Source organism: Oncorhynchus mykiss, chromosome 3 (genome assembly GCF_013265735.2).
Source record: "Oncorhynchus mykiss isolate Arlee chromosome 3, USDA_OmykA_1.1, whole genome shotgun sequence".
Taxonomy (NCBI): domain Eukaryota; kingdom Metazoa; phylum Chordata; class Actinopteri; order Salmoniformes; family Salmonidae; genus Oncorhynchus; species Oncorhynchus mykiss.
In genome coordinates this window covers 12,152,889-12,172,376 of record NC_048567.1, presented here as the reverse complement: position 1 = coordinate 12,172,376, position 19,488 = coordinate 12,152,889, and the positions used below count along the sequence as shown (strand labels likewise).

General features: G+C 45.7%; 1 protein-coding gene across 9 annotated transcripts in view; it reads right to left on the bottom strand.

Annotated features, from left to right (window-relative positions):
* LOC110537505 (POU domain, class 2, transcription factor 2-like) overlaps positions 1 to 18,163 on the bottom strand; it is an 87,531-nt gene extending 69,368 nt beyond the window's left edge. For 4 of the 9 annotated variants that reach the window (XM_036969215.1, XM_036969248.1, XM_036969245.1 and 1 more), the window contains exon 1: positions 16,815 to 18,161. In XM_036969215.1, the coding sequence (XP_036825110.1) occupies positions 16,815 to 16,914 (100 nt within the window). In that variant the 5' untranslated portion in view covers positions 16,915 to 18,161. Of the gene's footprint in view, positions 1 to 16,814 lie in introns of all 9 variants that reach the window. The other 5 variants (XM_036969234.1, XM_036969220.1, XM_036969225.1 and 2 more) reach the window with 3 other exon arrangements.
* Positions 18,164 to 19,488: the final 1,325 nt, after the last annotated feature.

The window sequence follows — 19,488 nt, the reverse complement described above, 5'->3', positions numbered from 1 at the left end:
GATAGGTCTGATGAAGTGGCCTGCTCACTCTGTCTCTGATTAGAACTAATGCTGGGATGTATTTCAGTGGACACACACACTGACCCACCATACATAGAACACCTTGTGTGTTATCGTGTGTGTGTGTGTGTGTGTGGGAGGGGGCATGCATGTGCGTGTGTGTGCATGTATGTGTGAGTGAGTGTGTAGTTGGTGGCTTGACCTTTCCTCCCAGGGAGAAATTCAATACCACTCACTGCTGTTAATGGGGGGACTTCATCAGCATTGGTACTACATTAGTCTGAGTCTGCAACACACACACACACACATACACACTGACACACATACACACACACACACACACACACACAAGCACACACACTGCATTCCCTGTGTATGGTGTACTGTAAATGTTCTTCCCGTGAACAGAGATCTTGACTCAGACATCCTGTACTGGGGACAGTGAGTGAGGTTATCCATGTCAAGAGCATCTGTGTGATGCCATAATATATAACTCTGTAACATCCACATGTCTGTTTTCATTATGACTAGCAGCATTCTGCCACCAGACCAGACTAGAGCACTGCATTACTGACTGTGGGCCCATCATACTGTAATCTAATAACGGAACACACACACAGGCAGAGGAAGAGATGGACAGGGGGAAGAAAAGAGAGTGAGAGAGAGAGAGAGAGAGAAATGCACTGTACTGTGGAATATGAAGAAGGGATGGGATGAGAGAAAAGGAGAAAGAGAGAGAGAGAGAGAGAGAGAGAGAGAGAGAGAGAGAGAGAGAGAGAGAGAGAGAGAGAGAGAGAGAGAGAGGGGGGAGCAGTAGCCGTAATGCTATAGAGCATGTTGTATTGACATCTTTCTTGTGTCTATTGATTCCCCATTACGTTCCTAACAAACCCAGGTTGACATTTTGTCATTCGCAATCATGTTAACACTGGGACTCACACACTCCCCTCCACGCTCCAATCTATACACACACGGGCAGGTTCGGACACAGACACACAAAAACACATGTAAGCATATGCATCGGCCTACGTGCACAATCAAATCGTTTCTCATACAGGCACCGACACTACACACAAGCACAGAAACGAACATGTCCCTATACTATACAGAACCATACAGGATCTTGACACAAATATGAATGTAAAACTATAGCTTGTTTATTAGCATACATCATATGAAACAGAAATGCATACACAGCATAGCATAGACAGTAGATATTGACTACAGCAGTCTCTGTGTGCCTGTGGCTTAATGGCTCTACAGCCACGAGGCGTATGAAGCTAAATTAGTGGGATTAAATGTGCGAGAGGGTGTGTGTGAGAGTGTGTAATGGTTTGTCGTGTGTACAAGCGATTAATTGAAGCCGAAACAATACAGAGAGACACGTCAAAATTTGCATCAAAGCGGCGTCATAATTTGCATGCCAGAGTAGAGCGCGTCAATTCACATACACTGCGTAGCGTATGCCAACTCAACTGTCATGAGAATCCATCATAAAAAGTTGTACTTTATTATGTTCGCTATGTAGCCCTTGTGAATTACTGTGTCTTCCTTTTGACTCACCTTATAGTGTCTGTCCTACGGAGCCACTGCAATGGATCCTGTTATGTTGGCTCATGAACATGAAGAGAGTTGTAGCTCATTCACCCTAGCAGTTTATAAAGAATATAACTCCTTCTTTCTACTTAACCACATTCTCTCCTGAACAGAGTTCCTCTTGTTTCCCAGCCGTAGCCTGCCTAGGCTTATATGCCTGTGATCTAAATCCACACAGGTAGAAATAAAGTTATTGTTTTCAAATATGTGTGTGTGTAAAGGAAACTAATGTAAGGCTACAGTGTCAGTCCTATTCCATCATATCAAGCCCGGCCACATTAAAGTTTCATACAGAGGTTAATGATGATGGTGTCACAAACCACTTTACTCTGTACTACACTACACAGGGGTGGCACGTAGCTTAGTGGTTAAGAGCGTTGGACCAGTAAACGAAAGGGTGCCGGTTCGAATCCCCGAGGCAGTTAATCCCCAACAACAACTGCTCCCTGGGTGCAGATGACGTCAATTAAAGGCAGCCCCCTGCATGCTCTGATTCAGAGAGGTCGGGTTAAAGGACACATTTCGTTTGAACTGCGTTTGAACTCAGTTGTACAACTTTGGTATATACACTTCTGTCCCAGATACCATTACATATAGACCACTATGAATGAATGTCTGCCCAGATACCATTACATATAGACCACTATGAATGAATGTCTGCCCAGATACCATTACATATAGACCACTATGAATGAATGTCTGCCCAGATACCATTACATATAGATCACTATGAATGAATGTCTGCCCAGATACCATTACATATAGACCACTGTGAATGAATGTCTGCCCAGCTGGAAAACAGTCCAGCACGTGTAGTGTGCTAGGTGACTTATTGTGTTGGGAGATAAGACCCCAGAGGGTCTGTAATGTGGGAAGAACATAAAAAGTACAGGCTGGAGAGAGAGAGTGTGTGTTACAATAGGTTATGTTGTTATGCATAATTAGCAACATATCATGCACCACATTGACTCTGGTACAGTTCACCTTTTCTTCTCCAGACTCATTCTTCACTCTGTCATCTGCTTTAACTTTCACCGACTTCTCTCTCCTTCTTTCTCCATTTTTTTTTATCTCACTATGACATTTGCAATTTTTCAACGTGCAGATCTCGAAAACTCCTCCCAGTACCCGCTCCCTCTTTCGCTTCTCTGTCCTTCCTCTCCTCCCTCTCCTCTATGTGCTAACTCTAGAGATACACATAGGTAACAGGTCACTCTCCTCCCTCTCCTCTATGTGCTAACTCTAGAGATACACCTAGGTAACAGGTCACTCTCCTCCCTCTCCTCTATGTGCTAACTCTAGAGATACACCTAGGTAACAGGTCACTCTCCTCCCTCTCCTCTATGTGCTAACTCTAGAGATACACCTAGGTAACAGGTCACTCTCCTCCCTCTCCTCTATATGCTAACTCTAGAGATACACCTAGGTAACAGGTCACTCTCCTCCCTCTCCTCTATATGCTAACTCAAGAGATACACATAGGTAACAGGTCACTCTCCTCCCTCTCCTCTATGTGCTAACTCTAGAGATACACCTAGGTAACAGGTCACTCTCCTCCCTCTCCTCTATATGCTAACTCTAGAGATACACATAGGTAACAGGTCACTCTCCTCCCTCTCCTCTATGTGCTAACTCTAGAGATACACCTAGGTAACAGGTCACTCTCCTCCCCCTCCTCTATATGCTAACTCTAGAGATACACCTAGGTAACAGGTCACTCTCCTCCCTCTCCTCTATGTGCTAACTCTAGAGATACACCTAGGTAACAGGTCACTCTCCTCCCTCTCCTCTATGTGCTAACTCTAGAGATACACCTAGGTAACAGGTCACTCTCCTCCCTCTCCTCTATATGCTAACTCTAGAGATACACCTAGGTAACAGGTCACTCTCCTCCCCCTCCTCTATATGCTAACTCTAGAGATACACATAGGTAACAGGTCACTCTCCTCCCTCTCCTCTATATGCTAACTCTAGAGATACACCTAGGTAACAGGTCACTCTCCTCCCTCTCCTCTATGTGCTAACTCTAGAGATACACCTAGGTAACAGGTCACTCTCATCCCTCTTCTCTATATGCTAACTCTAGAGATACACATAGGTAACAGGTCACTCTCCTCCCTCTCCTCTATGTGCTAACTCTAGAGATACACATAGGTAACAGGTCACTCTCCTCCCTCTCCTCTATGTGCTAACTCTAGAGATACACCTAGGTAACAGGTCACTCTCCTCCCTCTCCTCTATGTGCTAACTCTAGAGATACACCTAGGTAACAGGTCACTCTCCTCCCTCTCCTCTATGTGCTAACTCTAGAGATACACCTAGGTAACAGGTCACTCTCCTCCCTCTCCTCTATATGCTAACTCTAGAGATACACCTAGGTAACAGGTCACTCTCCTCCCCTCCTCTATATGCTAACTCTAGAGATACACATAGGTAACAGGTCACTCTCCTCCCTCTCCTCTATGTGCTAACTCTAGAGATACACCTAGGTAACAGGTCACTCTCCTCCCTCTCCTCTATATGCTAACTCTAGAGATACACATAGGTAACAGGTCACTCTCCTCCCTCTCCTCTATGTGCTAACTCTAGAGATACACCTAGGTAACAGGTCACTCTCCTCCCCCTCCTCTATATGCTAACTCTAGAGATACACCTAGGTAACAGGTCACTCTCCTCCCTCTCCTCTATGTGCTAACTCTAGAGATACATCTAGGTAACAGGTCACTCTCCTCCCTCTCCTCTATGTGCTAACTCTAGAGATACACCTAGGTAACAGGTCACTCTCCTCCCCCTCCTCTATATGCTAACTCTAGAGATACACCTAGGTAACAGGTCACTCTCCTCCCTCTCCTCTATGTGCTAACTCTAGAGATACACCTAGGTAACAGGTCACTCTCCTCCCTCTCCTCTATGTGCTAACTCTAGAGATACACATAGGTAACAGGTCACTCTCCTCCCTCTCCTCTATATGCTAACTCTAGAGATACACCTAGGTAACAGGTCACTCTCCTCCCCCTCCTCTATATGCTAACTCTAGAGATACACATAGGTAACAGGTCACTCTCCTCCCTCTCCTCTATATGCTAACTCTAGAGATACACCTAGGTAACAGGTCACTCTCCTCCCTCTCCTCTATGTGCTAACTCTAGAGATACACCTAGGTAACAGGTCACTCTCATCCCTCTTCTCTATATGCTAACTCTAGAGATACACATAGGTAACAGGTCACTCTCCTCCCTCTCCTCTATGTGCTAACTCTAGAGATACACATAGGTAACAGGTCACTCTCCTCCCTCCCCTCTATGTGCTAACTCTAGAGATACACCTAGGTAACAGGTCACTCTCCTCCCTCTCCTCTATGTGCTAACTCTAGAGATACACCTAGGTAACAGGTCACTCTCCTCCCTCTCCTCTATGTGCTAACTCTAGAGATACACCTAGGTAACAGGTCACTCTCCTCCCTCTCCTCTATATGCTAACTCTAGAGATACACCTAGGTAACAGGTCACTCTCCTCCCCTCCTCTATATGCTAACTCTAGAGATACACATAGGTAACAGGTCACTCTCCTCCCTCTCCTCTATGTGCTAACTCTAGAGATACACCTAGGTAACAGGTCACTCTCCTCCCTCTCCTCTATATGCTAACTCTAGAGATACACATAGGTAACAGGTCACTCTCCTCCCTCTCCTCTATGTGCTAACTCTTGAGATACACCTAGGTAACAGGTCACTCTCCTCCCCCTCCTCTATATGCTAACTCTAGAGATACACCTAGGTAACAGGTCACTCTCCTCCCTCTCCTCTATGTGCTAACTCTAGAGATACATCTAGGTAACAGGTCACTCTCCTCCCTCTCCTCTATGTGCTAACTCTAGAGATACACCTAGGTAACAGGTCACTCTCCTCCCCCTCCTCTATATGCTAACTCTAGAGATACACCTAGGTAACAGGTAACTCTCCTCCCTCTCCTCTATGTGCTAACTCTAGAGATACACCTAGGTAACAGGTCACTCTCCTCCCTCTCCTCTATGTGCTAACTCTAGAGATACACATAGGTAACAGGTCACTCTCCTCCCTCTCCTCTATATGCTAACTCTAGAGATACACCTAGGTAACAGGTCACTCTCCTCCCCCTCCTCTATATGCTAACTCTAGAGATACACATAGGTAACAGGTCACTCTCCTCCCTCTCCTCTATATGCTAACTCTAGAGATACACCTAGGTAACAGGTCACTCTCCTCCCTCTCCTCTATGTGCTAACTCTAGAGATACACCTAGGTAACAGGTCACTCTCCTCCCCCTCCTCTATATGCCAACTCTAGAGATACACCTAGGTAACAGGTCACTCTCCTCCCTCTCCTCTATGTGCTAACTCTAGAGATACACCTAGGTAACAGGTCACTCTCCTCCCTCTCCTCTATATGCTAACTCTAGAGATACACCTAGGTAACAGGTCACTCTCCTCCCTCTCCTCTATATGCTAACTCTAGAGATACACCTAGATAACAGGTCACTCTCCTCCCCCTCCTCTATATGCTAACTCTAGAGATACACATAGGTAACAGGTCACTCTCCTCCCTCTCCTCTATGTGCTAACTCTAGAGATACACCTAGGTAACAGGTCACTCTCCTCCCTCTCCTCTATATGCTAACTCTAGAGATACACCTAGGTAACAGGTCACTCTCCTCCCCCTCCTCTATATGCTAACTTTAGAGATACACATAGGTAACAGGTCACTCTCCTCCCTCTCCTCTATATGCTAACTCTAGAGATACACCTAGGTAACAGGTCACTCTCATCCCTCTCCTCTATGTGCTAACTCTAGAGATACACATAGGTAACAGGTCACTCTCCTCCCTCTCCTCTATATGCTAACTCTAGAGATACACCTAGGTAACAGGTCACTCTCCTCCCTCTCCTCTATGTGCTAACTCTAGAGATACACCTAGGTAACAGGTCACTCTCATCCCTCTTCTCTATATGCTAACTCTAGAGATACACATAGGTAACAGGTCACTCTCCTCCCTCTCCTCTATGTGCTAACTCTAGAGATACACATAGGTAACAGGTCACTCTCCTCCCTCTCCTCTATGTGCTAACTCTAGAGATACACCTAGGTAACAGGTCACTCTCCTCCCTCTCCTCTATATGCTAACTCTAGAGATACACATAGGTAACAGGTCACTCTCCTCCCTCTCCTCTATGTGCTAACTCTAGAGATACACCTAGGTAACAGGTCACTCTCCTCCCCCTCCTCTATATGCTAACTCTAGAGATACACCTAGGTAACAGGTCACTCTCCTCCCTCTCCTCTATGTGCTAACTCTAGAGATACATCTAGGTAACAGGTCACTCTCCTCCCTCTCCTCTATGTGCTAACTCTAGAGATACACCTAGGTAACAGGTCACTCTCCTCCCCCTCCTCTATATGCTAACTCTAGAGATACACCTAGGTAACAGGTCACTCTCCTCCCTCTCCTCTATGTGCTAACTCTAGAGATACACCTAGGTAACAGGTCACTCTCCTCCCTCTCCTCTATGTGCTAACTCTAGAGATACACATAGGTAACAGGTCACTCTCCTCCCTCTCCTCTATATGCTAACTCTAGAGATACACCTAGGTAACAGGTCACTCTCCTCCCCCTCCTCTATATGCTAACTCTAGAGATACACATAGGTAACAGGTCACTCTCCTCCCTCTCCTCTATATGCTAACTCTAGAGATACACCTAGGTAACAGGTCACTCTCCTCCCTCTCCTCTATGTGCTAACTCTAGAGATACACCTAGGTAACAGGTCACTCTCATCCCTCTTCTCTATATGCTAACTCTAGAGATACACATAGGTAACAGGTCACTCTCCTCCCTCTCCTCTATGTGCTAACTTTCGAGATACACATAGGTAACAGGTCACTCTCCTCCCTCTCCTCTATGTGCTAACTCTAGAGATACACCTAGGTAACAGGTCACTCTCCTCCCTCTCCTCTATGTGCTAACTCTAGGGATACACCTAGGTAACAGGTCACTCTCCTCCCTCTCCTCTATGTGCTAACTCTAGAGATACACCTAGGTAACAGGTCACTCTCCTCCCTCTCCTCTATATGCTAACTCTAGAGATACACCTAGGTAACAGGTCACTCTCCTCCCCTCCTCTATATTCTAACTCTAGAGATACACATAGGTAACAGGTCACTCTCCTCCCTCTCCTCTATGTGCTAACTCTAGAGATACACCTAGGTAACAGGTCACTCTCCTCCCTCTCCTCTATATGCTAACTCTAGAGATACACATAGGTAACAGGTCACTCTCCTCCCTCTCCTCTATGTGCTAACTCTAGAGATACACCTAGGTAACAGGTCACTCTCCTCCCCCTCCTCTATATGCTAACTCTAGAGATACACCTAGGTAACAGGTCACTCTCCTCCCTCTCCTCTATGTGCTAACTCTAGAGATACATCTAGGTAACAGGTCACTCTCCTCCCTCTCCTCTATGTGCTAACTCTAGAGATACACCTAGGTAACAGGTCACTCTCCTCCCCCTCCTCTATATGCTAACTCTAGAGATACACCTAGGTAACAGGTAACTCTCCTCCCTCTCCTCTATGTGCTAACTCTAGAGATACACCTAGGTAACAGGTCACTCTCCTCCCTCTCCTCTATGTGCTAACTCTAGAGATACACATAGGTAACAGGTCACTCTCCTCCCTCTCCTCTATATGCTAACTCTAGAGATACACCTAGGTAACAGGTCACTCTCCTCCCCCTCCTCTATATGCTAACTCTAGAGATACACATAGGTAACAGGTCACTCTCCTCCCTCTCCTCTATTTGCTAACTCTAGAGATACACCTAGGTAACAGGTCACTCTCCTCCCCCTCCTCTATGTGCTAACTCTAGAGATACACCTAGGTAACAGGTCACTCTCATCCCTCTTCTCTATATGCTAACTCTAGAGATACACATAGGTAACAGGTCACTCTCCTCCCTCTCCTCTATGTGCTAACTCTAGAGATACACATAGGTAACAGGTCACTCTCCTCCCTCTCCTCTATATGCTAACTCTAGAGATACACCTAGGTAACAGGTCACTCTCCTCCCTCTCCTCTATGTGCTAACTCTAGAGATACACCTAGGTAACAGGTCACTCTCCTCCCCCTCCTCTATATGCCAACTCTAGAGATACACCTAGGTAACAGGTCACTCTCCTCCCTCTCCTCTATGTGCTAACTCTAGAGATACACCTAGGTAACAGGTCACTCTCCTCCCTCTCCTCTATATGCTAACTCTAGAGATACACCTAGGTAACAGGTCACTCTCCTCCCTCTCCTCTATATGCTAACTCTAGAGATACACCTAGGTAACAGGTCACTCTCCTCCCCCTCCTCTATATGCTAACTCTAGAGATACACATAGGTAACAGGTCACTCTCCTCCCTCTCCTCTATGTGCTAACTCTAGAGATACACCTAGGTAACAGGTCACTCTCCTCCCTCTCCTCTATGTGCTAACTCTAGAGATACACCTAGGTAACAGGTCACTCTCCTCCCTCTCCTCTATATGCTAACTCTAGAGATACACCTAGGTAACAGGTCACTCTCCTCCCCCTCCTCTATATGCTAACTTTAGAGATACACATAGGTAACAGGTCACTCTCCTCCCTCTCCTCTATATGCTAACTCTAGAGATACACCTAGGTAACAGGTCACTCTCATCCCTCTCCTCTATGTGCTAACTCTAGAGATACACATAGGTAACAGGTCACTCTCCTCCCTCTCCTCTATATGCTAACTCTAGAGATACACCTAGGTAACAGGTCACTCTCCTCCCTCTCCTCTATGTGCTAACTCTAGAGATACACCTAGGTAACAGGTCACTCTCATCCCTCTTCTCTATATGCTAACTCTAGAGATACACATAGGTAACAGGTCACTCTCCTCCCTCTCCTCTATGTGCTAACTCTAGAGATACACCTAGGTAACAGGTCACTCTCCTCCCTCTCCTCTATGTGCTAACTCTAGAGATACACATAGGTAACAGGTCACTCTCCTCCCTCTCCTCTATATGCTAACTCTAGAGATACACCTAGGTAACAGGTCACTCTCCTCCCCCTCCTCTATATGCTAACTTTAGAGATACACATAGGTAACAGGTCACTCTCCTCCCTCTCCTCTATATGCTAACTCTAGAGATACACCTAGGTAACAGGTCACTCTCATCCCTCTCCTCTATGTGCTAACTCTAGAGATACACATAGGTAACAGGTCACTCTCCTCCCTCTCCTCTATATGCTAACTCTAGAGATACACCTAGGTAACAGGTCACTCTCCTCCCTCTCCTCTATGTGCTAACTCTAGAGATACACCTAGGTAACAGGTCACTCTCATCCCTCTTCTCTATATGCTAACTCTAGAGATACACATAGGTAACAGGTCACTCTCCTCCCTCTCCTCTATGTGCTAACTCTAGAGATACACATAGGTAACAGGTCACTCTCCTCCCTCTCCTCTATGTGCTAACTCTAGAGATACACCTAGGTAACAGGTCACTCTCCTCCCTCTCCTCTATATGCTAACTCTAGAGATACACATAGGTAACAGGTCACTCTCCTCCCTCTCCTCTATGTGCTAACTCTAGAGATACACCTAGGTAACAGGTCACTCTCCTCCCCCTCCTCTATATGCTAACTCTAGAGATACACCTAGGTAACAGGTCACTCTCCTCCCTCTCCTCTATGTGCTAACTCTAGAGATACATCTAGGTAACAGGTCACTCTCCTCCCTCTCCTCTATGTGCTAACTCTAGAGATACACCTAGGTAACAGGTCACTCTCCTCCCCCTCCTCTATATGCTAACTCTAGAGATACACCTAGGTAACAGGTCACTCTCCTCCCTCTCCTCTATGTGCTAACTCTAGAGATACACCTAGGTAACAGGTCACTCTCCTCCCTCTCCTCTATGTGCTAACTCTAGAGATACACATAGGTAACAGGTCACTCTCCTCCCTCTCCTCTATATGCTAACTCTAGAGATACACCTAGGTAACAGGTCACTCTCCTCCCCCTCCTCTATATGCTAACTCTAGAGATACACATAGGTAACAGGTCACTCTCCTCCCTCTCCTCTATATGCTAACTCTAGAGATACACCTAGGTAACAGGTCACTCTCCTCCCTCTCCTCTATGTGCTAACTCTAGAGATACACCTAGGTAACAGGTCACTCTCATCCCTCTTCTCTATATGCTAACTCTAGAGATACACATAGGTAACAGGTCACTCTCCTCCCTCTCCTCTATGTGCTAACTCTAGAGATACACATAGGTAACAGGTCACTCTCCTCCCTCTCCTCTATGTGCTAACTCTAGAGATACACCTAGGTAACAGGTCACTCTCCTCCCTCTCCTCTATGTGCTAACTCTAGAGATACACCTAGGTAACAGGTCACTCTCCTCCCTCTCCTCTATGTGCTAACTCTAGAGATACACCTAGGTAACAGGTCACTCTCCTCCCTCTCCTCTATATGCTAACTCTAGAGATACACCTAGGTAACAGGTCACTCTCCTCCCCTCCTCTATATGCTAACTCTAGAGATACACATAGGTAACAGGTCACTCTCCTCCCTCTCCTCTATGTGCTAACTCTAGAGATACACCTAGGTAACAGGTCACTCTCCTCCCTCTCCTCTATATGCTAACTCTAGAGATACACATAGGTAACAGGTCACTCTCCTCCCTCTCCTCTATGTGCTAACTCTAGAGATACACCTAGGTAACAGGTCACTCTCCTCCCTCTCCTCTATATGCTAACTCTAGAGATACACCTAGGTAACAGGTCACTCTCCTCCCTCTCCTCTATGTGCTAACTCTAGAGATACATCTAGGTAACAGGTCACTCTCCTCCCTCTCCTCTATGTGCTAACTCTAGAGATACACCTAGGTAACAGGTCACTCTCCTCCCCCTCCTCTATATGCTAACTCTAGAGATACACCTAGGTAACAGGTAACTCTCCTCCCTCTCCTCTATGTGCTAACTCTAGAGATACACCTAGGTAACAGGTCACTCTCCTCCCTCTCCTCTATGTGCTAACTCTAGAGATACACATAGGTAACAGGTCACTCTCCTCCCTCTCCTCTATATGCTAACTCTAGAGATACACCTAGGTAACAGGTCACTCTCATCCCTCTCCTCTATGTGCTAACTCTAGAGATACACATAGGTAACAGGTCACTCTCCTCCCTCTCCTCTATATGCTAACTCTAGAGATACACCTAGGTAACAGGTCACTCTCCTCCCTCTCCTCTATGTGCTAACTCTAGAGATACACCTAGGTAACAGGTCACTCTCATCCCTCTTCTCTATATGCTAACTCTAGAGATACACATAGGTAACAGGTCACTCTCCTCCCTCTCCTCTATGTGCTAACTCTAGAGATACACCTAGGTAACAGGTCACTCTCCTCCCTCTCCTCTATGTGCTAACTCTAGAGATACACCTAGGTAACAGGTCACTCTCCTCCCTCTCCTCTATGTGCTAACTCTAGAGATACACATAGGTAACAGGTCACTCTCCTCCCTCTCCTCTATATGCTAACTCTAGAGATACACCTAGGTAACAGGCCACTCTCCTCCCCCTCCTCTATATGCTAACTTTAGAGATACACATAGGTAACAGGTCACTCTCCTCCCTCTCCTCTATATGCTAACTCTAGAGATACACCTAGGTAACAGGTCACTCTCCTCCCTCTCCTCTATATGCTAACTCTAGAGATACACCTAGGTAACAGGTCACTCTCCTCCCCTCCTCTATATGCTAACTCTAGAGATACACATAGGTAACAGGTCACTCTCCTCCCTCTCCTCTATGTGCTAACTCTAGAGATACACCTAGGTAACAGGTCACTCTCCTCCCTCTCCTCTATATGCTAACTCTAGAGATACACATAGGTAACAGGTCACTCTCCTCCCTCTCCTCTATGTGCTAACTCTAGAGATACACCTAGGTAACAGGTCACTCTCCTCCCCCTCCTCTATATGCTAACTCTAGAGATACACCTAGGTAACAGGTCACTCTCCTCCCTCTCCTCTATGTGCTAACTCTAGAGATACATCTAGGTAACAGGTCACTCTCCTCCCTCTCCTCTATGTGCTAACTCTAGAGATACACCTAGGTAACAGGTCACTCTCCTCCCCCTCCTCTATATGCTAACTCTAGAGATACACCTAGGTAACAGGTAACTCTCCTCCCTCTCCTCTATGTGCTAACTCTAGAGATACACCTAGGTAACAGGTCACTCTCCTCCCTCTCCTCTATGTGCTAACTCTAGAGATACACATAGGTAACAGGTCACTCTCCTCCCTCTCCTCTATATGCTAACTCTAGAGATACACCTAGGTAACAGGTCACTCTCATCCCTCTCCTCTATGTGCTAACTCTAGAGATACACATAGGTAACAGGTCACTCTCCTCCCTCTCCTCTATATGCTAACTCTAGAGATACACCTAGGTAACAGGTCACTCTCCTCCCTCTCCTCTATGTGCTAACTCTAGAGATACACCTAGGTAACAGGTCACTCTCATCCCTCTTCTCTATATGCTAACTCTAGAGATACACATAGGTAACAGGTCACTCTCCTCCCTCTCCTCTATGTGCTAACTCTAGAGATACACCTAGGTAACAGGTCACTCTCCTCCCTCTCCTCTATGTGCTAACTCTAGAGATACACCTAGGTAACAGGTCACTCTCCTCCCTCTCCTCTATGTGCTAACTCTAGAGATACACATAGGTAACAGGTCACTCTCCTCCCTCTCCTCTATATGCTAACTCTAGAGATACACCTAGGTAACAGGCCACTCTCCTCCCCCTCCTCTATATGCTAACTTTAGAGATACACATAGGTAACAGGTCACTCTCCTCCCTCTCCTCTATATGCTAACTCTAGAGATACACCTAGGTAACAGGTCACTCTCATCCCTCTCCTCTATGTGCTAACTCTAGAGATACACATAGGTAACAGGTCACTCTCCTCCCTCTCCTCTATATGCTAACTCTAGAGATACACCTAGGTAACAGGTCACTCTCCTCCCTCTCCTCTATGTGCTAACTCTAGAGATACACCTAGGTAACAGGTCACTCTCATCCCTCTTCTCTATATGCTAACTCTAGAGATACACATAGGTAACAGGTCACTCTCCTCCCTCTCCTCTATGTGCTAACTCTAGAGATACACATAGGTAACAGGTCACTCTCCTCCCTCTCCTCTATGTGCTAACTCTAGAGATACACCTAGGTAACAGGTCACTCTCCTCCCTCTCCTCTATATGCTAACTCTAGAGATACACATAGGTAACAGGTCACTCTCCTCCCTCTCCTCTATGTGCTAACTCTAGAGATACACCTAGGTAACAGGTCAATCTCCTCCCCCTCCTCTATATGCTAACTCTAGAGATACACCTAGGTAACAGGTCACTCTCCTCCCTCTCCTCTATGTGCTAACTCTAGAGATACATCTAGGTAACAGGTCACTCTCCTCCCTCTCCTCTATGTGCTAACTCTAGAGATACACCTAGGTAACAGGTCACTCTCCTCCCCCTCCTCTATATGCTAACTCTAGAGATACACCTAGGTAACAGGTCACTCTCCTCCCTCTCCTCTATGTGCTAACTCTAGAGATACACCTAGGTAACAGGTCACTCTCCTCCCTCTCCTCTATGTGCTAACTCTAGAGATACACCTAGGTAACAGGTCACTCTCCTCCCTCTCCTCTATATGCTAACTCTAGAGATACACATAGGTAACAGGTCACTCTCCTCCCTCTCCTCTATGTGCTAACTCTAGAGATACACCTAGGTAACAGGTCACTCTCCTCCCCCTCCTCTATATGCTAACTCTAGAGATACACCTAGGTAACAGGTCACTCTCCTCCCTCTCCTCTATGTGCTAACTCTAGAGATACATCTAGGTAACAGGTCACTCTCCTCCCTCTCCTCTATGTGCTAACTCTAGAGATACACCTAGGTAACAGGTCACTCTCATCCCTCTTCTCTATATGCTAACTCTAGAGATACACATAGGTAACAGGTCACTCTCCTCCCTCTCCTCTATGTGCTAACTCTAGAGATACACATAGGTAACAGGTCACTCTCCTCCCTCTCCTCTATGTGCTAACTCTAGAGATACACCTAGGTAACAGGTCACTCTCCTCCCTCTCCTCTATATGCTAACTCTAGAGATACACATAGGTAACAGGTCACTCTCCTCCCTCTCCTCTATGTGCTAACTCTAGAGATACACCTAGGTAACAGGTCAATCTCCTCCCCCTCCTCTATATGCTAACTCTAGAGATACACCTAGGTAACAGGTCACTCTCCTCCCTCTCCTCTATGTGCTAACTCTAGAGATACACCTAGGTAACAGGTCACTCTCATCCCTCTTCTCTATATGCTAACTCTAGAGATACACATAGGTAACAGGTCACTCTCCTCCCTCTCCTCTATGTGCTAACTCTAGAGATACACATAGGTAACAGGTCACTCTCCTCCCTCTCCTCTATGTGCTAACTCTAGAGATACACCTAGGTAACAGGTCACTCTCCTCCCTCTCCTCTATGTGCTAACTCTAGAGATACACCTAGGTAACAGGTCACTCTCATCCCTCTTCTCTATATGCTAACTCTAGAGATACACATAGGTAACAGGTCACTCTCCTCCCTCTCCTCTATATGCTAACTCTAGAGATACACCTAGGTAACAGGTCACTCTCCTCCCTCTACGCTCCCCTCTCCTCTCTCTCTCTCTCTCACACATCCCCTCATCTTTACACCATGGTGTATAAACACCCTTCTTGTGACAGATAGTAAATGAAGGTGGAGAGAAACTCGCCTTTCTGAAATCAAATGAACTTGAACTGATCTGAAAATTACACATTGGAAAAAGAGAGGAAAATATAGTCTAACACAGATAAATGTGTGCCTGTCTCTTTAAGAACGCAGACACCGTCTAGGTGCACAACGAGCTGTATTTATGCACCATTAAACCGTGACAGGCATTGTGTGCATGCATTCTGAATGGCTTTAATAAATCGGGAGGGTGGAAGATAAACGCTCAGTGCATTCATATGGTATTTTCCACCAACCCCCTCCCAACCCTACTACCTCTACACAAACATACACACCGAGATCAGGGACATTACGCATACTTCCACTCCCTACTGAGGATGAAGAGAAAAGCTGTAAACCGCTGCCGTTTCACGTCTGGGCGGCTGCCTAATTCCAGAGCTAGACGACGCCACAGTGACACACTGGCAGCGACACACGAAAGCCGGGCTGGCTGCTCCCACCATGCGTCCTTTTATTCCGCTTCAGCGCAGATGAAACGCAGACGGCGCCACAGCCGCCTTCCCCTGCCGGGTTTAGCGACCAGCCACACTGACACCACACGCAGACAAGCATCTGGACAGACAAACGTGGTCCTGAGAAATCAATGTCTGTCATGTTCAGGCTACTGAAATAAAGGTGTTATCCACACACATCTAACCATTGTCTCGAATTGAGACAGAAGAGGCCTATTCGACAAAATGTCAGTTCAATGTCTGAATCACAACACAGATATACACGCACACTGTCGAAAATAAGTTAAATAAAATGAAATAAAGACAGTATTCTCCCTTCTCCTCGTTCACCGTCCTTCCCCTTTCACCGTATATTTGCCTCTTTCTCCCCTCTCCCTCTTTCCACCAGCCCAGGAATCGATCTCCGCAGGATCGATAAGTTTGCATGAATATTTCCTGCCTGCAGAGAGGGTAGTTCGGGAGAGACGGAGGCTGAGGCACAGGCGTACGGAGCGGAGGAGAGGGGAAGGATGGAGAGAGGGGACAGAAAGAGGGATACATCACCGGGAGAAAAGGAACGTAAATAAACACAAGATGGACCCGTCGCACATTACGAGCACGTATTCTTTCAAGGGAATGAAGAAAATTACATTTACGCGCAATTATTTGCAGTCTAATTTTAAACTATGGACTGTTTATTTACACATTTAAAACAAGAGAGAAGAGGAGTGTATTCCAGCCTTCAACACAGAAGTGTGTGTGTGCCCAGAGCACTTTCCAGTTCCGAGTGGATAATCGGCACCGAAAAGCGCGCTACATGGGAGTCGTTAAGGTGGGGCGGGAATGCATGACTGAACCTCACCGACATGGCAAGAATAACAGAAAATGTCTTACCGGAGTCGGAACGTAGAGCCAACGGGGACTTCAGACGCCAGGCGTTGAGGTCAGGGGCAGTTCTCTGAAACATGAACGGCACCGGCAAGGGAACAAACATGATCTTCCTCCGTCTTCTGGTTTTGTTTCATATCATTTTTCAGTAATATTGTGACAAGATGGTTCCTCTTCTGTGTATCTTCGTCCGTTTGAAATATACTTGGTATCGAAAACTTAGAACATTCGTTGTTTAGCTTACCAGTTGATGGCGTGTACACATCTAGGCTATGCTGGATAGCTCTATTTACGTTTTAGGATGTCTGTTTCTCATCCGCAGGATTTTGGATGTAAATGTGCATAAAACATAAATCTATATGGTGCTCCTTGACTGTGCAGCAATCAGGCTAAGGAAACAGCCCAGACCCAACACACAGACGGATAGAACCACAACTGAACTCCCACTACTATATCAGAAGAACACTATCAGGACTAATATAGTAATAATACTTGTATTATAAGCCTGTGGTTATGTCCAGATTTTTGCTCCTGTCTCTCTCGTATGCCGTGGCAAACTGTAAGTAACCATACATTAGTCTAATCGTTCTATTTCTCATGTATGCGTTTATATTAGCATAGTCTCAATGTTAGCCTACTGTTTTCCTATCGACAGGCGTGAGAACAAACACCGTAACAGTCGCTAGTCTCTTAGCGTCACTCACCCGGGTTAGCTTTGGTTTGCGCTGGTAAATAAAATGGATACTATTACAATAGAAACAGACGAAACCCGAGTCACGCTGGCGTGCATAAAGTACAACAATTATTGTGATAGATTTGGATTTGTTATTTTTGGTTAATCTACTTTATTTGGTTTCTAGCTGATTGCACTCTCTCACTGTCCCTCACATGTAGGCTATATACACACACATTCACCCATAAGCAGGCTACAAAGCAGCGAATCGTGTTTAAAATGCATGTAAAATAGTCGCATTAATAAGCTAATCAGCTGAAATAAATAAACATTTGGAAAGGCTACACAACGTGCCCGCTTGGCCTACGCTCCTCCTCCCTCACTCCCTGTCACAAGGCAGTAATTAAAACGCAATCAATCGATAAATAAATAAATAAAGCCAAATAAATAAAGAACGGAAACAACATAAAAAGAAAGCCGAATATCCGTTACGTTTCTCGTTTTTGTCGGAGCACTTGCCTATCTTTCCGTCCATCCGCCTGTGTGTCTTTCTGTCTGCCTGTTTGTCCCAGATTTTTGGGAACCCCAAATAGCTCACTCGACCCGGCTCCCTCCAGTATTCTAGCGATCTGCCACTACGCTGGCTGCAACATTGAAGCGAGAGCACCCGCTACTCACACATTACCACCACCTTACCCCCCACCCCCTCCTCCCTCATGCTCTCTCTCTCTCTGCTCCCTCGCTCCATCCTTCCTCCCTCCCTTCCTCCCTCCCCTCCTCCTCCTCCCGCCTCTCCCTCGTTTTCAGCGCCGCTGCTAAAGGTATCCTGTATTGATTTCTGTCTTCTTTCCTCTTAATAAGACCATGCTATAATGATGCGAATGGTGATCATTACATTACTGCTTGTCTGGGAGACTGGGATCACAGATAACTGGAGAAGCCAACCAATAGGCACATACAGTATGTTACTATACTGAACAAAAATATAAGCGCCACATGCAACAATTTCAAAGATTTTACTGAGTTGCAGTTCATATGAGGAACTCAGTCAATTGAAATGAATGAATTAGGCCCTAATCTATGGATTTCACATGACCGATACCTTAGAAAATGGGCCTCAGGATCTCCTCACGGTATTTCTGAGCATTCAAATTTCCATCGATAAAATGCAACTGTGTTCGTTGTCTGTAGTTTATGTCTGCGCATACCATAACCCTACCGCCACCCCGGCGGACTCTGTTCACAACGTTGACATCAGCAAACCGCTTGCCCACATGACACCAAACACATGGTCTGCAGTTGTGAGACCGGTTGAACATTCAAAATCTCTGGCAACAGCTCTGGTGGACATTCCTGTAGTCAGCATGGCAATTGCACACTTCCTCAAAACTTCAGACGTCTGTGGCATTGTGTTGCATGACAAAACTGCACATTTTAGAGTGGACTTTTATTGTCCCCAGCACAAGGTGCACCTGTTTAATGATCATGCTGTTTAATCAGCTTCTTGATATGCCACACCTGTCAGGTGGATGGATTTTCTTGGCATAGGAGAAATGCTCACTTACAGGGGTGTAAACGAATTTGTTCACAAAATTTGAGAGAAACAAGCTTTTTGTGCAATTGGAACATTTGTGGGATCTTTTACTTCAGCTCATGAAACACGGGACCAACACTTTACATGTTGCGTTTATATTTGTGTTTAGTGTATAATACGACAAAAGTTGATAGCCTACACTTGTTCCCCATCACTGCAAATGTTAACTATTGAAATGCATTTTGTTCAGAAAGATAAAACCTATGATAACATCTAGATTTTAATCAAATCATGTTTGCATTTTTTTATCTCTCTCATGGAATTGCATGAGGGAATCTTTGCATTAAGACATCATTCAGCCTTAAAAATTCACAGTTGAACTTGCATTGGCTAACGCACTATAAACGCTTTCTTGGTGATTTCTGACACTCATATACAATGTTCTACAATCATTATGACAGTCATATGAATCT